Source organism: Python bivittatus, unplaced genomic scaffold (assembly GCF_059951505.1).
Source record: "Python bivittatus isolate LINGU-HERP-01145 unplaced genomic scaffold, Pbiv_v1 ctg000590_np1212, whole genome shotgun sequence".
In the NCBI taxonomy this organism is placed as follows: domain Eukaryota; kingdom Metazoa; phylum Chordata; class Lepidosauria; order Squamata; family Pythonidae; genus Python; species Python bivittatus.
This window is the reverse complement of record NW_028277086.1, coordinates 6,585,822-6,605,929: the sequence shown is the minus strand read 5'-3', so window position 1 is coordinate 6,605,929 and position 20,108 is coordinate 6,585,822. Positions and strand designations below refer to the sequence as shown.

The following is a 20,108-nucleotide window of genomic DNA, read 5'->3' as shown; positions in this document are numbered from 1 at the left end:
CTGCCCATCTCATCCAAAGTGACTCTGGGTGGCAAACAATAATTAAAATAAAACAACATATATATATTAAAAAGCAATCATTATTAAAAATACAACCATCAGGTATAAGAGAGAGTAAAGGAGTAAGTAAGAGAGTAAAGAGATAGCCGTCTTGAAATATCCCTGGTTCCCTGGGACCTCCAAGCCTGATGACAAAGCCAAGTCTTGAGGGACTTTCAGAAGTTGATTATAATAAAAGGATGGACACATAGACTGATGTGTCTGTATCTAAAAGTAGGAATCTAAATACATTTGGCTCCACCTTCTGCTGTTCTATATTCTTTATCCACCCAAACAGAATGACTGGGACAAGAAATGTCTGAATTTGGTTTCAGTTGTATCATGAAAGTCTTATGGAGAAGAGGGTAGCAATAACAATTAAGCCAATAAATTAAAAGCGATCAAGCTGATATTTCCTTCTACCTCCTATGATGTGTTCTTAATCCATTTGAAAATGCACATTCAAAAAAGTCTTGCCATAGTCATTTCTACTTATTTGATAAGGCAACATTTCACATGGCAAAAATTCTCCATAGTCCCTGAAAGATCTAAATCAAAAGGAGTGGATGGATCTTACAGCTGCTTTCCAGCTGAAGATCTGCTCACCTTTTGGTCCCACCGGTCCCAATGGTCCTTCTGAACCTGGTTGTCCAGGTCTACCGGGTTCTCCTGGAGGGCCAGCTCTACCTGGGGAGCCCTCCTTTCCAGGTGATCCAGGAGGCCCTGGTCTACCTTGAGGGGCTTTGACATGGGAAGGCTGCAACTGGCTTATGAGGTAGGGCAGTCTGGCTGCAGGGGGGAACAAAGAAAAACAGAGAGAGAGAAACAGCGAGAGAGAACATTGTTAACATATGGATAGCTGACACAGGAAAAAGGAAATGCTACAGCAGATAACTGGCCAAATATCTTTCTGCAATGAATCATAGAATTGTAGAGTTGGAAGGGACCACAGTGATCATATAATCCAACCCACTGCAATTTGCAGGAAAAAATAAATAGATAAAACTCATGAAAAGCTGCTGTCCAGTCTCTTCTGAAGAACCTCCAGAAATGGAGAACCTACAACCTCCATAGGTCCTGTTACCATCAGGAAGTTTTATTTTTCCTTGTAAAATAAGGTAGCTTCAACTTATACCTGTTATTTCTGCTCCTATTTTCTGAGATCATGGAAAAGAGATATCTGTAGCTTCCATTCATGTACCTGAATGCAGCTAGAATGCCTTCCCTAAGTCATCCTTTCTCCAGACTGGACATTCCATCCATTCTTTCAGCCTGTCCTCAAAGGTCAGGTCCTCTTTTTTCCATCAGCTGATTCTGACAAACCATTGATATTAAGGCAGAACCTCATTGCATTTAATTGTCTTTATTTACCTTTGACATCCTCTATAAGCAGGAGTATTTTTTAAGTACAATGAGCAGCAATCAATAGCATATAACAAAGCAAGCTGAATTATTCATTTGCATAATTTCCTCTATTATGCATGATTTATTTTGGTTGGTTAGTAATGGCAAGGGGTAAGATAGATTCAAGGTATTGAAGTTTTAGTTGTAACTATTAGAAATCATGTTCCCCATAAGGACTAGACATACAGATTTTTCTTTTAGCAAAAGCTGAAATTCTTCAGGAGCTAAACCCTTTTTCCTAGTTATTTATGTATTAATTTAGGGGATTTATATGTCACGTTTCTTCTGTGACAGTGACCTGTTAAAGATAAAACTCAGAACACATCTTAAAATCCATATTAAAATAATTTAAGAATTAGAAGCAATGGAAACAAGATGTATCTTTTCAGATTTTCCAAATGCTGAGAAAGTGGTAGCAAATCCCAGCGTAAGTCCCAAGCAAGCCATCACATGTCATAGCTGTGGAATAATGCCAGAGAAGGTCCTCTCCCACAGGAAAGACCTGTGACAACACCGCATCATCTAATGGGCACGGCAGAGCCCTTGGTATAAACATCTTACAGAAATGTTTCATTTTAATGTTTAACTTTCTTCTCAAATAATTTCTTCCACCAGTTCCTCCTATCCTATACTCTTCCACAGTCCAATGCAGCAGCTTTGATGGAATATATATACATATTCTCTCACTCTGCATTTGTGATTTTCTTTCAGCCCAGGACTAGGTCCTCCCTTCATCAACTGCTTTGAAATCAGAGCAATGCTTGGTCTTTCAGGGGAGGGGAGCAGGGTTTATTTCCCCCTTTTTTAAAATAAGAGAAGTTTGGGAATTGTGAAAACCTCCCCAAAGTTTTCTGTAGAGGAAGCAACGTGGAAAGGTTCTGCCTACAAACTCACAATGACATCCTTAGGGGTATTTGTGCCCCACTTTTCAGAGCACATAACGGTTGGGTTTGAAGCACACCTGCCTGCCTTTTAAAATATTCAGAAAGAGAATAACAATAACAAGAAGAAAGCCCTCACCACTATGAAATAATAAATAGGAGTGCACCTTCATATTATGTATCTCTTCCACCAAGTGAAGACATTTTTATTTTCCCTGGGAATGCACTTTGAAAAATGCTTTAGCCTGCAGAATATTTTTTAACTGCTGCCACATAGCATTGTTAATGTTTTCTTTTCTTTCTTTCATGCATATTTTACTATTTTATGATATTTGTTATTTACCACTCTAGAATCTATTGAAGAAAGGGCAGCATGCAACTCTTCTAAATAACACTGAATTCAGAAGCTATAGAAAAGGAGTAGTTGTATGTATGTTAGAACCAGCCACCCCCAGAATCCAAATGAATAAACTTGGCAGTGCTGTAGAGAGCAACTAGGTTCCAATAAATTGAAGAGAACAAAATTAGAAGCAAGGCTGTTGCTGGTGTCTGCTATCACCAGCCCACCAAAGGATATGCTTCTCAAAAGCAAAGTACAACTTTCTCAAAGAGGCATGAAATAATAGTGATGGGGAACTTTAACTACCTTGATCCTTGTTAGGAAACTCTGCTAAACATAGTCCTTCCAGCAATTTCTTGCCTTGCCTTGCCTTGACCACAACTTTGTCCTTCAGAGGTAAGGAAAAGCTAAGAGGATCAGCTATCCTTGACTTGATTGAGAAGACTTAGTCAAGAAAATGTAAACAGAAGAAACACTGGGAGAAAATGACTGAACAATTCCACAGTTCTTGATTCCGAGCTAAACCACCTACATAGCTTGGACTTCAGAAAAGGGGATTTTAATGAACTCAGAGCAACAATAAATAGAATTCAATGGCAGGTGAAGCTAGTGGTGAAAGGAGAACAAGGTAGGTTGGAGTGTTTTAAAAAAGAACATACTAAAAACAGAATTACAAACAGTTCCAAAAAGTTTAAAAACAGCATTTTTTGCAGCAACAATCTAGCTGCAAAAAAAGCTAAAGAAACAGGAGGTGAAACATCACTAAGAAACAGTATTGACAGATAGGCAAATATTTTGGAATTCCAGCGAAGCTCAAAATGATCAGAGATACAATAGGATCCTAAAATATAGATCATTGGTTCTCAACGGGGGCGGTACCGCCCCCTGGGGGGCGGTGGGAGGATGCTGAGGGGTGGTGAACTTGTTTTGGGCGGTAGGGGGGCGGTGGGCATGTTTTGGGTGGTAGAGGGGTGATGAGCATGTTTTGGCATTCGAACTTAATTTTAAAACTCCCCAAAAAAATTATTAAATCGATTATCCGGTTTACACCATTTGTACCAGCAATAAAACGAACTTATGCGACGGCTGCCCTCACGCACTTCTAAGAATGGTGAGACAAATTTGTATTCTAGGTAGGCTGACCTTGAAGAACTCGACCTATGATTCTTCTCCAATCCCAACCAGCACAGCGCATGCATCAGCTGTTTTCCCGCGCGATTAATCGCAGCGCGTGCGTTGACCATATTGTCCTTTCAGTATGAATGTTTGATTTGACCCATGTTTCTTGAGTTGCTTTTCGTTCGCTTCATTTCTGTTTTTTCCCCTCAGTTTCGATTTACTTTCATTGTTTATTTGGCCAGTCGGCTAGGTAAGTGCGCTTATTAGTTCTTTATCGTGGTCGTGAATGATTAATTTTGATAAATAGTTATCTTTCCCTCATCATATTTTGCAGCCGCCAACGATGTCGGTTAATAAAAAGAAGTGTCATCAATACAGTTCCACGTACTTGAAGTTTGGATTTGTTCCTTCGCCGTCGAACTCGCAACTACCCATGTGTTTACTTTGTAACAAAGTGTTATCTAATGAGGCAATGAAACCGTCTCATTTGCAGGAGCATCTGCAAAAAATTCATCCTGACAAACAAAATAAAGATTTGTCGTTTTTCACGAACATCAGGGACAAGTTTCTGAAGGCACCGTCTGTCTCAGGCTTACTAGCAACCTCATCACAAAAATGCGACGATGGTTTGATAGCCTCTTATAATATATCAAAATTAATTGCTAAATCGGGGAAAGCTCATACCATCGGCGAAGAGTTGATACTGCCGGCTGTCAAGGAAGTTTTAGAAACGGTTTTACACCATCCAGCCGCATCCAATGTTATAAAAAATGTCCCATTAAGCAATGATACAGTGCGATGACGAATTGATGAGATGGCTGAAGATGTTGAAGCTTCCTTAAGCAAACTTTTGATACCCACCGAATTTTCTCTTCAGGTTGATGAATCAACCTTGCCAAGTACTAATGAGGCTTTACTGTTAGCGTACGTCCGGTTTGTGAAGGAAGGAAAAATTATTCAAGAGATGCTTTTTGCAAGAAGCTTGATTCCAGATACTAAAGGTGAATCTATTTGAAATACTGTCAAAGATTATTTTAAAGAGAAAAATATTCCTCTTCCGAACATTATGTCTGTTGCCACCGATGGAGCTCCTGCAATGGTGGGTCATCATCATGGGTTCATCGCCCTTTTGAAGAAAGAGGTACCAGGTATTTTAGCTGTTCACTGCGTGATTCATAGACAGCATTTAGTTGCAAAAAACCTCAGCGACCGTTTGCATCAGTCATTACAATATGTCATCTCTGCTATGAACAAAATTCGCAGTAACGCTCTCAATGATCGATTATTCAGGCAGCTGTGTAAGGACAATGATGAAGAATTCAGTCACTTGCTTCTACACACCGAGGTTCTCTGGCTTTCCAAAGGCGCCTGGCTCAATAGGTTCTGGAAACTTTTCGACTCTGTACTTGAGTTCCTCCAAGAGAAAGATGTAGCTCTGAGAGACAGATTGCTACAATTTAAGACTGATGTTGCTTACATGGCCAATTTATTCACAAAATTCAATGGAATTAATTTGCAGCTTCAAGGCGAAGAGCTCAATTTGATCACAACAAAATCTGTTATTTCTGCCTTCCTAAAAAAACTCATTTTGTGGAAGCAGAATTTTGGTCGCAACGAGTTCAGCCAGTTTCCAATCTTGTCGGATCTGCATAAGAGCAGTGAAATCCCCTTCGATGAAACACAAGTTTACTGTCAACACCTTGAGTCTTTGCACAAGGACTTTTCTGAGCATTTTGAGGATATTTTGTCCCTGGAAGTCCCTCAATGGGTCATGAACCCTTTTATGAATACTGAGACAGCAGAGGTTCAGATTCAGGAGGAATTGGCTGAACTTTCAACTAATGAAAGTAAGCCAGCTTCCAGAATGGTGATCGTCTCACAGAATTTTGGCTTCAAAGTAACATCAATTGCCTCTACCCAGGACTGTGGACTATCATCAAAAAATTTTAATTGCCTTCCCTTCCTCCTACCTTGTCGAGCGAGGATTCAGTGCTGTGACTGATCTAATTACAAAAAAAAGAAGTCGACTCCAAATCGTGGAAAGAGGGGACTTGCGCCTTCATCTCTCTAACAATATTGAACCGAACGTTCAGAAAATGGCTCTGAACCATCAAGCACAACCGTCCCACTGACATAATCAAGCATGTTTCATTGATATTACTCTTTTAGTGTATTTTTTTGCTGTTTTTTTAATTATCTAATTAAGAATAAAGAATTTTTAAACATTAAAAAAGCATTTGCAAAAAAAATAAAATAAATAAAATAAAAAATAAAATAAATTAAAAAAACGAGCATCAAAAAATAAATAAACATATTTACAGAATTTTGAAATAAACGTATTTACATAAAAGAGCATTTAAGCATTTTTTTTTTGCAGTAGTCATTTTAATTTTAATAAAAGGAATACAATTACCTTCCAGGGCAAAAGTATCGAGTTAAATCGAACAAATTTGGTGTGTAAGTCTACTGAAAAAAATTACTTAAAATTTTTGCCTTTTATAATTCAGTAACTCCCCCCGCCCCCATACCCTAAATTACAGGATTTTCACAAAGGGTGGCGCTGAAAAATTTTCCGCTCCTTAGGGGGGCGGCAGCTTCAAAAAGGTTGAGAATCACTGATATAGATAGTTATCTATCTACAGTATATGGTTGCTAGGAGTCTAAAACAACTTGATGGCACATAATCAAAAGGTTTTATTTAGATATGTTCAATATAAAAGAAAGAGAAGTGGAGAAGTCCCCTCCCTCCCTTCCTTCCTTTTCTGACCCTCTTTAACATGTTAGAATCACTCACCCATTTTTAGACTTCCCAATACAAGTCCTTACCATCAAGTTGTTTTCCCAACTCTTCTTGGATGAGTCTTCGCAATGTTTCTATTGATGGAGGATCCCCCTAGGAGAAAAAAATGATACTTTAAGATACCAGAGTTTAAAATACTGATGCTTACGAATGAGTTTAATTTCTTTCTTAAGCACCTAAGAAAGTTCACTCATTCTTTCTTAAGTTAAAATGTGCAATAGAATAGCATCTTCAAGAAAGACTTTAGGATATACATTCTAGCATTTCAAAGGCTTCATAGAGCCTTTAGTCACAACAAACCTTTGAAAGAATGGGATTGACTACAGTGTAATAATTCTAAATGGTTCCAGATTTTAATACAGGAAAGGGTTGGGCATACTGTATCTATAAGAAGAAGATGCAATCATTCATGAAGGAAGCATGAGATTATTCCTCAATATTTCTCTGTGTTAAATACACATAATAGCATGTACATGCTATAATGGATACACTTGGTGATGGTAATAATGGTGTTGAAGGCATTTTAAGATTCTGATGAAAACCTGGAACCCAAAATTCATTTCCTCCAGAAGGTCTTCCTCAAACTTGTCCTTTGCAGAGATTCCAAGTACTCCACCCTTAGCAAATTATTCACGGAGCACAATATATAAATATACAAAAATGCAGTCATTGACAGCAATGGATAGTTCACATTGAAACAGATATGAATTATTGGGTAGTTGTCCTACGATAGTTTTTTAACGTTTGGCTGCCTTTCATAGTTGGTGAGTTAAAAAAATAGAATACAACAACTGATAAGATGCATACATAAGCATCTGCAACAAGACATGATTTCATCAAAGGTACAAACAGGTCCGAGTTTACATCATAACCTCACCGCATGTTTTGCCATTTGGTTTCCTTGTGCCCCCCCATGGTGGCAGACATTTTGGTTTAGCCCACCTGAAGTACATTTCCCCTAAACTCACTCTAGGCCCAGGAAATCCAGGTTGTCCTGGAGGGCCAGGAGGTCCAACTTGTCCTGATTCTCCTGATGCTCCGGGGGGACCCATTAGTCCTGTGTGTCCTTTGCGACCAGGAACTCCTGGATCACCTGGTGCTCCCTTCTCTCCTGCTGGCCCTGTTTCACCTTTGGCTCCAGGATCTCCCTGATGGACAAAAAAAAAAAAGATGAATCAGACTGGATTAGATTGGATTAAGCAAAAAATGAAGGGTGATAATTCTTCATCAGAGAGCCATTGAAAATGCTGGATGGATAGACCAGACACTACTGCATTAGGTAGTGGGGGGAAATCCAGGTGGCGGAGTCACTCATCTCCCCCAGAATTCTTAACTTGCTTCAGATGTCCTCTCTGGGTGAAGGGGAAGAGTTTCACCCACTGCAATCAGGATATAAGGCCATCAGTTGACAGTCAGGGACCTGAGAATCCTACAAATTATGAAATTACAGCTGGGGTGATGATGAACTGAATGAAATAGCAAGAATTGGTTTACCTGGGAGCACAAACAATGTGATTGCATGTCATGTGCTACTGATGTGTTACAGAAAGCTAACATTGACAATTATCAGACTGGGTTTTAAAATTCTGGGATATGAATGAAGCTCTCTTACTTACCCTTTCACCTTTTTCTCCAAGTGCTCCTGGTTGCCCTGATGTGCCCTGAAAACAGAGAAGAGGTCTAAAGACAAGCTATAAAGACAGTACTTTGGAAGGGGGGGGGTGATCTCTCTTTCATTCTTATGTACTAATGTGAATGGGAAAATTAATTATATCACACTAATTATAATAGTGCTTAATATAGCAAGCAGAAAATATAATAAATGTTATTGGGGATGGATGAAACTTCGATTCAGAGATTTGATTTAAAACCAGTTCACTGAATCTCTGAACTGAATAAACTTTCCAACTAAACTTGGAAAGTCCAACCCAGTCTTTGATCTAAATCAATTGAATGACTGAGGAAGATATGCAAGTGACCTCCCCCCCCCTTTTTTTTTCACCTAATCAACCAAAAAATAATAATTTAATTTAATGCCAAATTTTGACCCACACACTCCTGGCAAGCCAGCCCATCCCAGTTAAGATGACTTAATTCATTAAATCAATTCAACGCTTTGAATCAGACTGGATTCTGTCACAATTAATGCTACAGGTCAAATGAATGAGGTGATCCACACACATTTAAAATATATTAGGCAAAGCTTTAATGTATTGCCAGAGGAATATGGCAACTTCTGATTTCTTTACACATCATGGTTTTTCATCTACAAGTTGTGTGACTGAACGGATGCCTTCTTCTGAAACTGCAGTCAGAGATGTATTTGAAACCAGTTAGTAGGAGCTCCCAATTTGTTCACACTTCTGCAAGCTCCTTCATTATGACCTTCAAAATCAGCTTCAGGGGTATTTGGAAATTTGCAGTCACTCTTAGTGGCACAAATGAATCAGCACCTATGTGTGAGGAAGGTAACAAAATACATACCTCTTTCCCTGGGACCCCCTTTTCCCCTGGTTCTCCCTAGGAAACAGAAAGATAAACTATATTATGAAGCATGGCAAATAACCTACAGCAGTGTTTCTCAACCTTGGTGACTTTAAGATGCATGGGCTTCAACTCCCAGAACCCACATATCTTAAAGCTGCCAAGCTTGAGAAACCCTGACCTACAGTTTGGATTCTAAGGGGGTATAAATGTGTACAAATATTGCAAATTAGCAGATGTGTAAAAAGGAGGAAGTCAGAAACTTAATAGTTCTTTAAAAAAAAAAATCTCTTCCTTTTTTCTTCTTCTTCTTTTTTTTACTTTTTGGCATTTTAATTTTTCTTAAATTAGCTTTGTTCATCTACCCAAAATCTTTATTATATAACAAATACCTTGATGCAAGTCGCAGTGTGTTCTTTTTTAATTTGTTTTTCCTTTCCTTTCCAATGTTATACTTTCGTTCAAAATGAATGAAAAAGCCAAATAATTTTCCTGCTCATAACACGGATATCCTAAAATTTTAGCTAATATTGATAGAATATTTACTTTTTTCTTTTCTTTATTTTCAATACTCAAAGTTATCTCAATAATAGAATGCCAAGAATTTGTAGTTATATCATATAAATAGCATTGTACTGAAATAGCATAATGTATCAAGTTTTATAACAACACAATAAAAAGGAAAAAAAGAAAGTTTAAAAAAGGCAAGCATTACTGTATTTTATATGTTGTGACTGGGAAAAAAAGCAGTTTCACTAATGCATTTTTCTTGGCCTCTCATCTATTCACTGCTTTCAACAGGCTACACAAAGCAATATTTACATGAATTGCTATTACTATGAGTTGCTGAAAAAGAAACTGTTTCAGCAGGTAGCAGAACCAGGCCAACCTTGTCTTGGGTTGGGAGCTAAGTAGAGATGGAACTGTTTAGGATTTGGATGGGAGACCATCAGGATATCCCAGGGTAGATGGGAAGTCAAAGGAGCAAAGAAGGCAATGACTAACCACTTCAGCACTATTGCCAAGGAAACCACAAAAATATTCTTGCAGAGTCACCAGAAGTTAAGATTGACTCAGATTCATCTTTACTTTTCCTTAATGAGGACTTCCTAATTATGTTGTGTTCTTATTCTAACCCCAGCATGGTCATCATCAATTTGCTACTTACAGGAGGACCTCTTGGTCCAATGAAACCAGGAACTCCTGGGCTACCACTTTCACCTTTGCTTCCCTTGGAGCCCTTGGGGTGAAAAAGAGAAGACATAAAGACCTAAGAATGCCTCGATCACTATCATTCAGAAAGAATATGAAGTTTAGACTCAAGAACCACCTTCTGTCCCAATTCTGCAGAGCATGGTAAACACAATGACTTGCCAGAAGCCAATCAAAGGGGTAAAGTTTGCACATTATCTAATGACTGTACAGCACACTACAAACCTATTTATTACTTGCATAAGAGATGCTGATTAAGTTCCCTGAGCAAAACCTTGAAGAAGAATGTTAGGGCCGGTATAATTAGTTCCTAGTTCTCCTCCCTGAATCTAATTTTAGACAGTTCTTCGAGGCACACCTGCAAAAATGTGGAGCCTCTTGGTTCTTGCGACCACCTGATATGGACAAATGAATCAGTCAGACACACTTCTCCTTAGTTTAGGGAAAGGATGGGTATCCTGCAGGCTTTGGGCTTCCTGTGGCTTCCAGCTTCCATGCTGCCAACTCCCAGTCTGCAGGCCTCTGCAGACCATCCTGCAGAAATTTAACAGCAAACTTGCCAGTTTGGGGGAGCATAATTTTCAGTAATTTTTAGGCTCAAATCAGGATCCATTTGCTCCTCTCAAACCCTCAAATAATAATTATTTTAAGCATGGAGTGGAAAAAAATGGTCTTTCCTTCCCAATGATAGCACTGCATCAAGACTATTGCTCTTCCATCTTTCCAAGTACAAAAAGAAGGCAATCAAAGAGTCATAGTATTGGAAGAGAATTGGAAGGTCTCCTGGTCTATCTCTTTGCCAGGGCAGGATCCTCATACAATTTCAGATGAATGGCTGTCCAGCCTTTGCTTGGAAGCCTCCGGTGATGGAGCACTCACAACTCCAGGAAGCAGGCTGTTTCACTGCCTCTGTCACAGACAGACAATTCCTCCTTATTTCAAATTGGGATCTCCTGTAAAATTTCCTCCCATTGGTTCTTGTCCTACATTCAGGATAGGACATGGCAATCTTAGAGCAAAGATTTCATTTGGATGGCCTGTAGCACACACCTAGAACAGTGTCATCTTTGTTTACTTTACTCTTGATTTTCACCTACACACTTTTGGCAAGGTTTTCACCCTTGCTATTATGAAATTCAATGGAGAATTCTTTACATATGTGACCACCTCCCCTTTGATTGGATCTCTTTCTTTTGAACAAATTATAACTTTCCAGTACTATGCTCCAGTAACAAGTTCCATTCCATCATGTTTCAGTAACACTAACAAAGTGATATTTTGCCCCTTGTACTGGACTTCAAGTTCTCCTTGTTTGATCCCTATGTTCTTTGCATCAGAATCTCCTTAGAATTGTCTCTTACAACTCCTGGTATGTTCCTGAGCATGGATTCTTCTTACCACTTTCTTCCTCATTGTAAGGTTTATTGAAAAAAAGTGATCCTGAGACCAGTTTGAAATTGCCAATTCCTGTTCTAGCAGACTCTTACTTACAGTGTAAGAGGAAAATCAAATTTCAGAAGTCCCACAATTGTGGAGAACTCTTAGAAGTCAGGAATATCAGCAAGATGTATTTATTGATTTGTCCACATCTGTATGCTGCCTACTCATGAAACTCTAGATAGACCAATGGTCAGCAAGATGGACCAATGATTCCATCAACATAGTCAGCTGCTTTGTTTTTGCAGAAAATTCCTACCAATTCAGCTGTACAGCCATGAGCTTGTCCGAAAAGGAGTGATGAAAAGGAGTGATGTTATTTTGAGATTATGTTACAAATGTGTACATCAGCCACTCTCAAATGGCTCTGGGAGGCTTACTATGATTTTAATATTAAAACCACATAGACTACAATGTTTTTTTTTTTAATCTAATTGTCTAAAAAAAAAAAAAAAAAACATTTTGAACCCCTCCTAGCCTGACTGAGCTCCAATATCAGCTTGCTTCATAATATATGAGAAATTCCCCAGTTTTGAGACAAGATGTGAGTGTGTATATGAGAACAGATATTCTTGCAAGTAGTTTTGGCCAAATGTATGTTAGGCTTAGTATATCAAAATGAGGACTTTGATTTGGCCTTGAAAAGCAACCAGCAACCACTGTAGCTCTGTTCACACATCAACAAGGTTAAAGACATCTTAAGAACCCTCTTTCTTGGAGTTTTGACAAGGGCAACTTGATTCCAATAAAAACTTGTCAAAATCCTTCACAGTGCTTTGACCTATCACTTCCCAGAAGTCCCTGGAAGCATCCTTTCTTGCTTTCTGCCATGGATGAATTCTGGGATTATTCTGGTCTACTTCCTATCTACTTAATACTTTAGTCCAGTCCCTTGCTCACTATATGAATCCAAATTTTTGTTGTTGTTCAGTTGTTAAGTCATGTCCAACTCTTCGTGACCCCATGAACCACATCGTGCCAGGCTTTCCTGTCCTTCACTGCCTCCCTGAGTTGGCTCAGTTTCATGCTCATTGCTTCAGTGATGCTGTCTAACCATCTCATCCTTTGCTGTCCCCTTCTCCTTTCACCTTCAATCTTTCCCAGCATCAGGGTCTTTTCCAAAGAGTCCTCTCTTCGCGTTAGGTGATCAAAGTATCTGAGCTTGAGCTTCATTATCAGTCCTTCCAATGAGCAGTCAGGGTTGATTTCCTTTAAGACTGACTAGTTTGACCTCCTAGCAGTCCAGGGGACTCTTAAGAGTCTTCTCCTGCACCACAGTTCAAAGGCATCAATTCTTCGGCACTCAGCCTTCTTTATGGTCCAGCTCTCACAGCCATACATTACTACCAGAAAAAACATAGCTTTAACTATGCGGATCTTTGTCGGCAAGGTGACGTCTCTGCTTTTTAATATGCTATCTAGATTTTCTATAGCTTTCCTCACAAGGAGCAAGAGTCTTTTAATTTCATGGCTGCAGTCTCCATCTGCGGTGATCTTGGAGCCCAAATAAATGAAGTCTGTTCCTGCTTCCATTTCTACCCCTTCTATTTGCCAGGAATTGATGGGTCCAGATGCCATGATCTTAGTTTTTTTAATGTTGAGTTTCAAGCCAGCTTTCGCACTCTCCTCTTTCACCCTCATCAAGAGGCTCTTTAGTTCTTCTTCACTTTCTGCCATTAGGGTGGTATCATCTGCATATCTGAGGTTGTTGATGTTTCTCCCTACAATCCTAATTCTGGCTTGTGATTCTTCCAGCCTGGCATTTCTCATGATGTACTCTGCATATAGGTTAAATAAGCAGGGTGACAGTATACAGCCTTGTCATACACCTTTCCCTATTTTGAATCAATCGGTTGTTCCATGACCGGTTCTAACTGTTGCTTCTTGGCCCGCATACAGATTTCTCAGGAGACAGGTAAGGTGGTCTGGTACTCCCATCTCTTTAAGAACTTGCCACAGTTTGTTGTGATCCACACAATCAAAGGCTTTTGCATAGTCAATGAAGCAGAAGTAGATATTTTTCTGGAACTCTCGTGCTTTCTGCATGATCCAGCGAATGTTGGCAATTTGATCTCTAGTTCCTCTGCCTCTTCGAAACCCAGCTTGTACATCCGGTAGCTCTCGGTTCATGTATTGCTGAAGCCTAGCTTGTAGGATTTTGAGCATAACCTTGCTAGCATGTGAAATGAGTGCAATTGTGCGATAGTTTGAACATTCTTTGGCATTGCCCTTCTTTGGAATTGGAACATAAACTGACCTTTTCCAATCCCGTGGCCACTGTTGCATTTTCCAAACTTGCTGGCATATTGAGTGCAGCACTTTAACACCATCATCTTTTAGTATTTTAAATAACTCAGCTGGAATACTGTCATCTCCACTAGCTTTGTTGTTAGCAATGCTTCCTAAGGCCCACTTGACTTCACTCTCTAGGATGTCTGGCTCAAGGTCAGTGATCACACCAGCGTGGACATCAGGGACATTAAGATCTTTCTTGTATAGTTCTTCTGTGTATTCTTGCCACCTCTTCTTAATCTCTTCTGCTTCTGTTAGGTCCCTGCCTTTTTTGTCCTTTATCATGCCCATCTTTGCACTAAACGTTCCTTTCATATCTCCAATTTTCTTGAAGAGATCTCTAGTCTTCCCCATTCTATCGTTTTCCTTGATTTCTTTGCATTGCTCATTTAAGAAGGCCTTCTTATCTCTCCTTGCTATTCTCTGGACATCTGCATTCAGCTGCTTATATCTTTCCCTTTCACCCTTGCTTTTCACATTCCTTCTTTCCGCAGCTATTTGTAAAGCCTCATCAGACAGCCATTTTGCTTTCTTGCATTTCTTTTTCTTTGGGATGGTTTTAGTTGCTGCCTCCTGTACAATGTTACGGACCTCTGTCCATAGTTCTTCAGGCACTCTGTCTACTAAATCTAATCCTCTAAATCTATTCATCACCTTCACTGTGTACTCACAAGGAATATGATCTAAGTCATACCTGAGTGGTCTAGTGGTTTTCCCTACATTCTTCAATTGAAGCCTAAATTTTGCAGTAAGAAGCTCATGATCTGAGCCACAGTCAGCTCCTGGTCTTGCTTTTGCTGTCTGTATAGAGCTTCTCCATCTTTGGCTGCAAAGTATATAATCAATCTGGTTTCGGTATTGACCATCTGGTGGTGTCCATGTGTAGAGTCGTCTCTTGTGTTGTTGGAAAAGAGTGTTTGCTATGACTAGCTTGTTCTCTTGACAGAACTCTATTAGCCTTTGCCCTGCTTCATTTTGTACTCCAAGGCCAAACTTGCCTGTTATTCCGATTACTCCTTGACTTCCTACTTTAGCATTCCAATCCCCTATGATGAAAAGGACATCTTTTTTTGGTGCTAGTTCTAGAAGGTGTTGTAGGTCTTCATAGAAGCGGTCAACTTCAGCTTCTTCAGCATCAGTGGTTGGGGCATAGACTTGGATTACTGTGATGTTGAACGGTTTGGCTTGGATACGCACTGAGATCATTCTGTCGTTTTTGAGGTTGTACCCCATTACTGCCTTTCCCACTCTCTTATTGACTATGAGTGCTACTCCATTTCTTCTAAGGGTTTCTTGCCCACAGTAGTAGATATAATGCTCACCTGAATTAAATTCACCCATTCCCGTCCATTTCAGTTCGCTGATTCCCAAGATGTCGATGTTCAATCTTGTCATCTCATGTTTGACCACATCCAGCTTGCCTTGGTTCATAGATCTTACATTCCAGGTACCTATACAATATTGTTCTTTACAGCATCGGACCTTCTTTTCGCTTCCAGATACATCCACAGCTGAACGTCCTTTCGGCTTTGGCCCAGCCGCTTCACTCTTTCTGGAGCTACTTGGAATTGCCCTCCGCTCTTCCCCAGTAGCATATTGGACACCTTCCGACCTGAGGGGCTCATCTTCCGGCGTCATACCTTTTAGCCTTTTGACATTGTCCATGGGGTTTTCTTGGCAAGGATACTGGAGTGGGTTGCCATTTCCTTCTCCAGTGGACCACATTTTGTCAGAACTCTCTGTCATGACCTGTCCGTCTTGGGTGGCCCTGCACGGTATAGCTCATGGCTTCACTGAGTTACGCAAGCCCCTTCACCATGACAAGGCAATGATCCATGAAGGGGTGAATCCAAATTAAATATCACCAAAGGATGGCTGTCAAGCTTCTCTTTGAACTACTCTTACTATAAAATCCATTATTGTGTATCTTGCTTTCCAAACCAAGAGAGAGCAGACCATGGCTATCTTCTGTTTTCTCTGAAGAACACTTCAATTTCAAGAGATTTTCTTAATTTGCAGCTAAAATCAAGGCCTGTAATGCTTAATAGCTACTCATACTATCTTGTTGTATTATACAGGCAGGAGGGGACAAGTGATGTCATGCATGTCATCATGCAAATGACACAAATAATGCATGGTACTTTGTTAACTGATGCAAATTACACAATGACATCATGATGCACATAGCCTCACTTTGGCTGCTGCAGTTGCCTATGCTGTTGTAAGCTCATACTGGTGATGGAGACAGTAAATACAATACTTACTGGGTTACCTGCAAAACCACGTTCCCCAGGGGCACCTGGAGGTCCAGTCTTGCCCTAAAAGAGGGAAGACAGCAATTAATCCCAAAGCATATGAAGAACCCTGATGAATGAAACCAAAGTCCTATGATCAGAAACATTTTCATCTTCTCTTGTGGATAATTTATTTTGGACTATCAGCTTTCCTCCAAGGGTCAGGGGAGAAACTGCTCTGTCATCCTTTGGATATCAAGCACCAACCGTCTGGATTAATTTGATGACATGTCACAAAATAACCCCAAACCAGAAAGGGTCTTCAAGATTGATGTGGTGATAATTGGCTAAAGGCATTTTTGATGGTTCTCTTAAAGCTCATATTTGTCTATTCTTCAGCAACAACCAAATTCATTACACTTTGTGTAACTTTTAATATCTACCCATATGATCACTAAGAGTCAACACTAACTTGATGGCACATGATCAATCAATTAAAAAATATCCTAACGAAAAGAGAAGGAAAGGAAAGGAAAGGAAAGGAAAGGAAAGGAAAGGAAAGGAAAGGAAAGGAAAGGAAAGGAAAGGAAAGGAAAGGAAAGGAAAGGAAAGGAAAGGAAAGGAAAGGAAAGGAAAGGATGCCTCTGCCCCATATAATCGCCAGAAATCAACCCCAACCAAAGGGAGTTTTTCCCTTTACTACTCATGCATGCATATACGTGTCTGTCTGTCTGTCTGTCTGTCTGTCTATCTATCATCTATCTTCCAGATCAGAAAAGGAAGAAGTTCTCAATTAAATTCCCCCCAACTCTTTACATTTCCCAGGAAGCTGCAAAATTCTGCTTTCGAAATGAACTCCTTCAAAATGAATTCCTTTGCAACATCATCACCATTAGACCATGTGGGATCTCTATACTGAAATTCTCTTGAATCACTTGGATATTGTAGGGTCTCTCCTAGAATCTGAAGGATATCTTAATCTCAGAACAACTTGTTCCCAGTTCACTAGACAAAATGACTCACTGCTACTCCTCGAAGTCCTCGAGGGCCTTGTGGTCCTGTAGGCCCTGGATCTCCCTGGAATAGAAGGGGGGGGGAAATCACACATCATAGCTTCACTGAAGATTAAGAAAGTCAGAAGCCAAAGATACTTGCTCATCTTAGAACTGTCTGATTCGTGATCCCAGACAGCCAATGCTACCTGTCTTATGATGGTCATAGACCTGACCTGTCTTATAGAGGCAGGTATTTTAACTTTTTCACTTCCTTTGTCTTTGCCTCTGGAGGCCATTTTGGGGGCAACTCACATCTTAGAGTACTTATTTGTGATTAGATCATAATGTTAAAGCAGGGGGATGAGATATGAGATAGGAGCCAGTGTACAAATTTAATAAAATAAATCAGGCACAGAGAGCAGAATTAATTTCAGATGATGGACATTTGGAAGTAAATTCTAGAAATATCATTATTGTTACTATTACTACTTTTAAGATTTTTTCCCCATGGAAGTTGACATAGAGCTTTTATTGTGCCTAACACTTACATCTTTTCCTGATTGCCCCTCCCGGCCTGGAGTTCCAGGTTGACCTGGTCCTCCCTGTAATAAAGAAAAAGGATGGAGGAAAGGAAAACAAAATTTAGAGCATAGCAAATCCTCCCCTTTAAAGATTCAAAGTGCCCCATCATGTAATTTAAAGTATGTCCATGCTACTACTTCTTTTGCCCCAGCATAGTTGCAAATCAGTTTTCAACAAGGAACCAGTCATCCTATGTTTATACATGGTTGGCAAACTCTCTATTTTCTTCTTCAGAAATCCAGAGGATACTGTTTACCCCACTCCAAAGATATAACTAGCAGTGGGGACCTTCAAAAAAGGCACTTTTTACACCAAGACTATACTTTAGCATATCTATATTACTTACTCTCATGCCAGGACTCCCTACATCTCCTCTCGGACCCTTAAAACCCTGGAAGAAAGAGATGAAATGAAAATCTGTAAATGTTCTTCCTCCAAAACTTGAGTACTGCAAATGGTTCTCTTAACCTCCTCCCTGCTTTTGACTTAAGCTCCGCTCACACATTCCTTTTCTCTTTATATCTCACCATCTCCTTTCCTGGGAGATGGGGTCTACTTTGCTTCTAAGTTTAACAGCAGAGTCTGATACACATGGAATACACACACAGAAAAAGACACAGACACACACAGATAGCAGTGAGTTCCCTTCCGAGACAATATTTGAACAATAGGGCAGAAGAAATAAATTATCTTCCAGGCATGATTCTCCCTTTTTTCATGTATGCATGTGTGCACGTACGTACACACACACACACACACACACACACACCTAAACTCCAAAAATAGATCCTGTTTCTCTCCAGTAACAGATTTTGTTCCTTGCTGAATATCGGCATCATTCATGTGATAAGCTGCCCCATGTTATTCATCCAAGAAGTGATAATTCTGAACTAGACAATGTACAACTATATATCAGCCTCTCCACTCTGAGAGTGATCTCACTGAAAAACTTCACCCCTGTCCCAGAACTGCCTGCAACAGGACCTACCGGTAGTCCTCTAGCACCCTCTTGGCCTGGTAGCCCAGGTTCTCCTGGCTTACCCTGAAAAAGACAAAGCACATTTAGAATAGATTCATGCCCTGCTAAGCCATAAATCAGAGTTCCATGCTGCACTGGCTTAGTTCACACAATGTGCTATGCCAAAACCAAACAAACATATTCTGATGGACCTCTGGAACATTTTGACCAGCAATTTTGTAGTTCAGTTCTTATTAGAGGGGACCAGTGATTGCATTTTTAAAGCCTGAAATGAAGTAATATTTCTAAACTGCATGCAGTTTGAAGTCACAAGATAAATCCGAGAGTTGCAATCAGATAAACTTGCCAAGGCAAACAGAAAGAGGAAACAGGAGCATTTTCCAGACTTTGAGTTTCATGTTGACTTTGTTTCCTCTAGCCTAAGTTCTCAACCCCCAACATTCTCACTGATCCAGAGTTTTTCTTCTGAGACTAAATGACCCTTTAGTTTCTTCACAGAGGGACATACCAATGTATGAAAGCATGGCGTGAAAAGTGTCTTTCCACACCCAACATTATGAATATAAGGGGAGTCTATGACATCATAGAACTTCAGCCAAAGAACAAACAACAGTGACAAACATTAGGTGATAATAATAATAACAAACTCTCTCCTTACTGGTTCCCCAGGTGATCCTGGCTTGCCATCTTTGCCATCTGTTCCAGACAAACCCTAAAATAGAACCCAAGTAGATAATCAAGATTACAGATGCAAAGGCATTCTGCATTATTTCTTTTGGGGGGTGGTTGTGGGTATACAAAAATGTGTTTCCCAAAGTTATTGCAGGTAGGAACAAAAGGAAAAATTGCCCTAAGATGACTATTTTAGGAAAGTTAGACACAATTAGACTATACCCAACAGCAAGCCTGCCAGCTCAGTGATGTGGAAAATCCACAGAGAAAAAGCTAGGCTGTATGAGAAAGAGCAAGTCAAACTAACTAATTAAGGTTCACTGCTTCAGTGTCTGAGCCAATCAAATGCATTATACACGTACACACAAAGTACTACTTAGTTTACCTAAAATGATGTATCCCTTTTCATGGAGAAGCCCCTCAAACACATCAGGTCACGCTTCTAATGGTGGAGTAATAGCAGTAATGAGTTCATTAACAGTGTTTACTGCAGGCTAATTCCATGCTAACATAGCTTCACACATTCATACACCCAGCAAAAATCAATATTCTGTATGGTGGGATGATGCTAAGGAGTATAAACTCTTTCAGTTATGATTCTACACCAGAACTGTTTTGCTAACTGAACCTCTGAAGTT

At 39.8% G+C, this 20,108-nt stretch overlaps 1 protein-coding gene across 1 annotated transcript in view; it reads right to left on the bottom strand.

Moving 5' to 3' along the window:
- The window catches only part of COL22A1 (collagen type XXII alpha 1 chain), a 173,695-nt gene that overhangs the window by 6,758 nt on the left and 146,829 nt on the right, over window positions 1-20,108 (bottom strand). The window contains exons 52-63 of the mRNA XM_088148939.1: window positions 19,457-19,510; window positions 18,808-18,861; window positions 18,166-18,210; window positions 17,786-17,839; window positions 17,266-17,319; window positions 16,273-16,326; window positions 10,236-10,307; window positions 9,068-9,103; window positions 8,200-8,244; window positions 7,552-7,731; window positions 6,610-6,676; window positions 646-828 (exon numbers count right to left, since the gene is read on the bottom strand). Of these exons, the coding sequence (XP_088005065.1) occupies window positions 646-828; window positions 6,610-6,676; window positions 7,552-7,731; window positions 8,200-8,244; window positions 9,068-9,103; window positions 10,236-10,307; window positions 16,273-16,326; window positions 17,266-17,319; window positions 17,786-17,839; window positions 18,166-18,210; window positions 18,808-18,861; window positions 19,457-19,510 (898 nt within the window). The remainder of the gene's footprint in view (window positions 1-645; window positions 829-6,609; window positions 6,677-7,551; window positions 7,732-8,199; window positions 8,245-9,067; window positions 9,104-10,235; window positions 10,308-16,272; window positions 16,327-17,265; window positions 17,320-17,785; window positions 17,840-18,165; window positions 18,211-18,807; window positions 18,862-19,456; window positions 19,511-20,108) is intronic.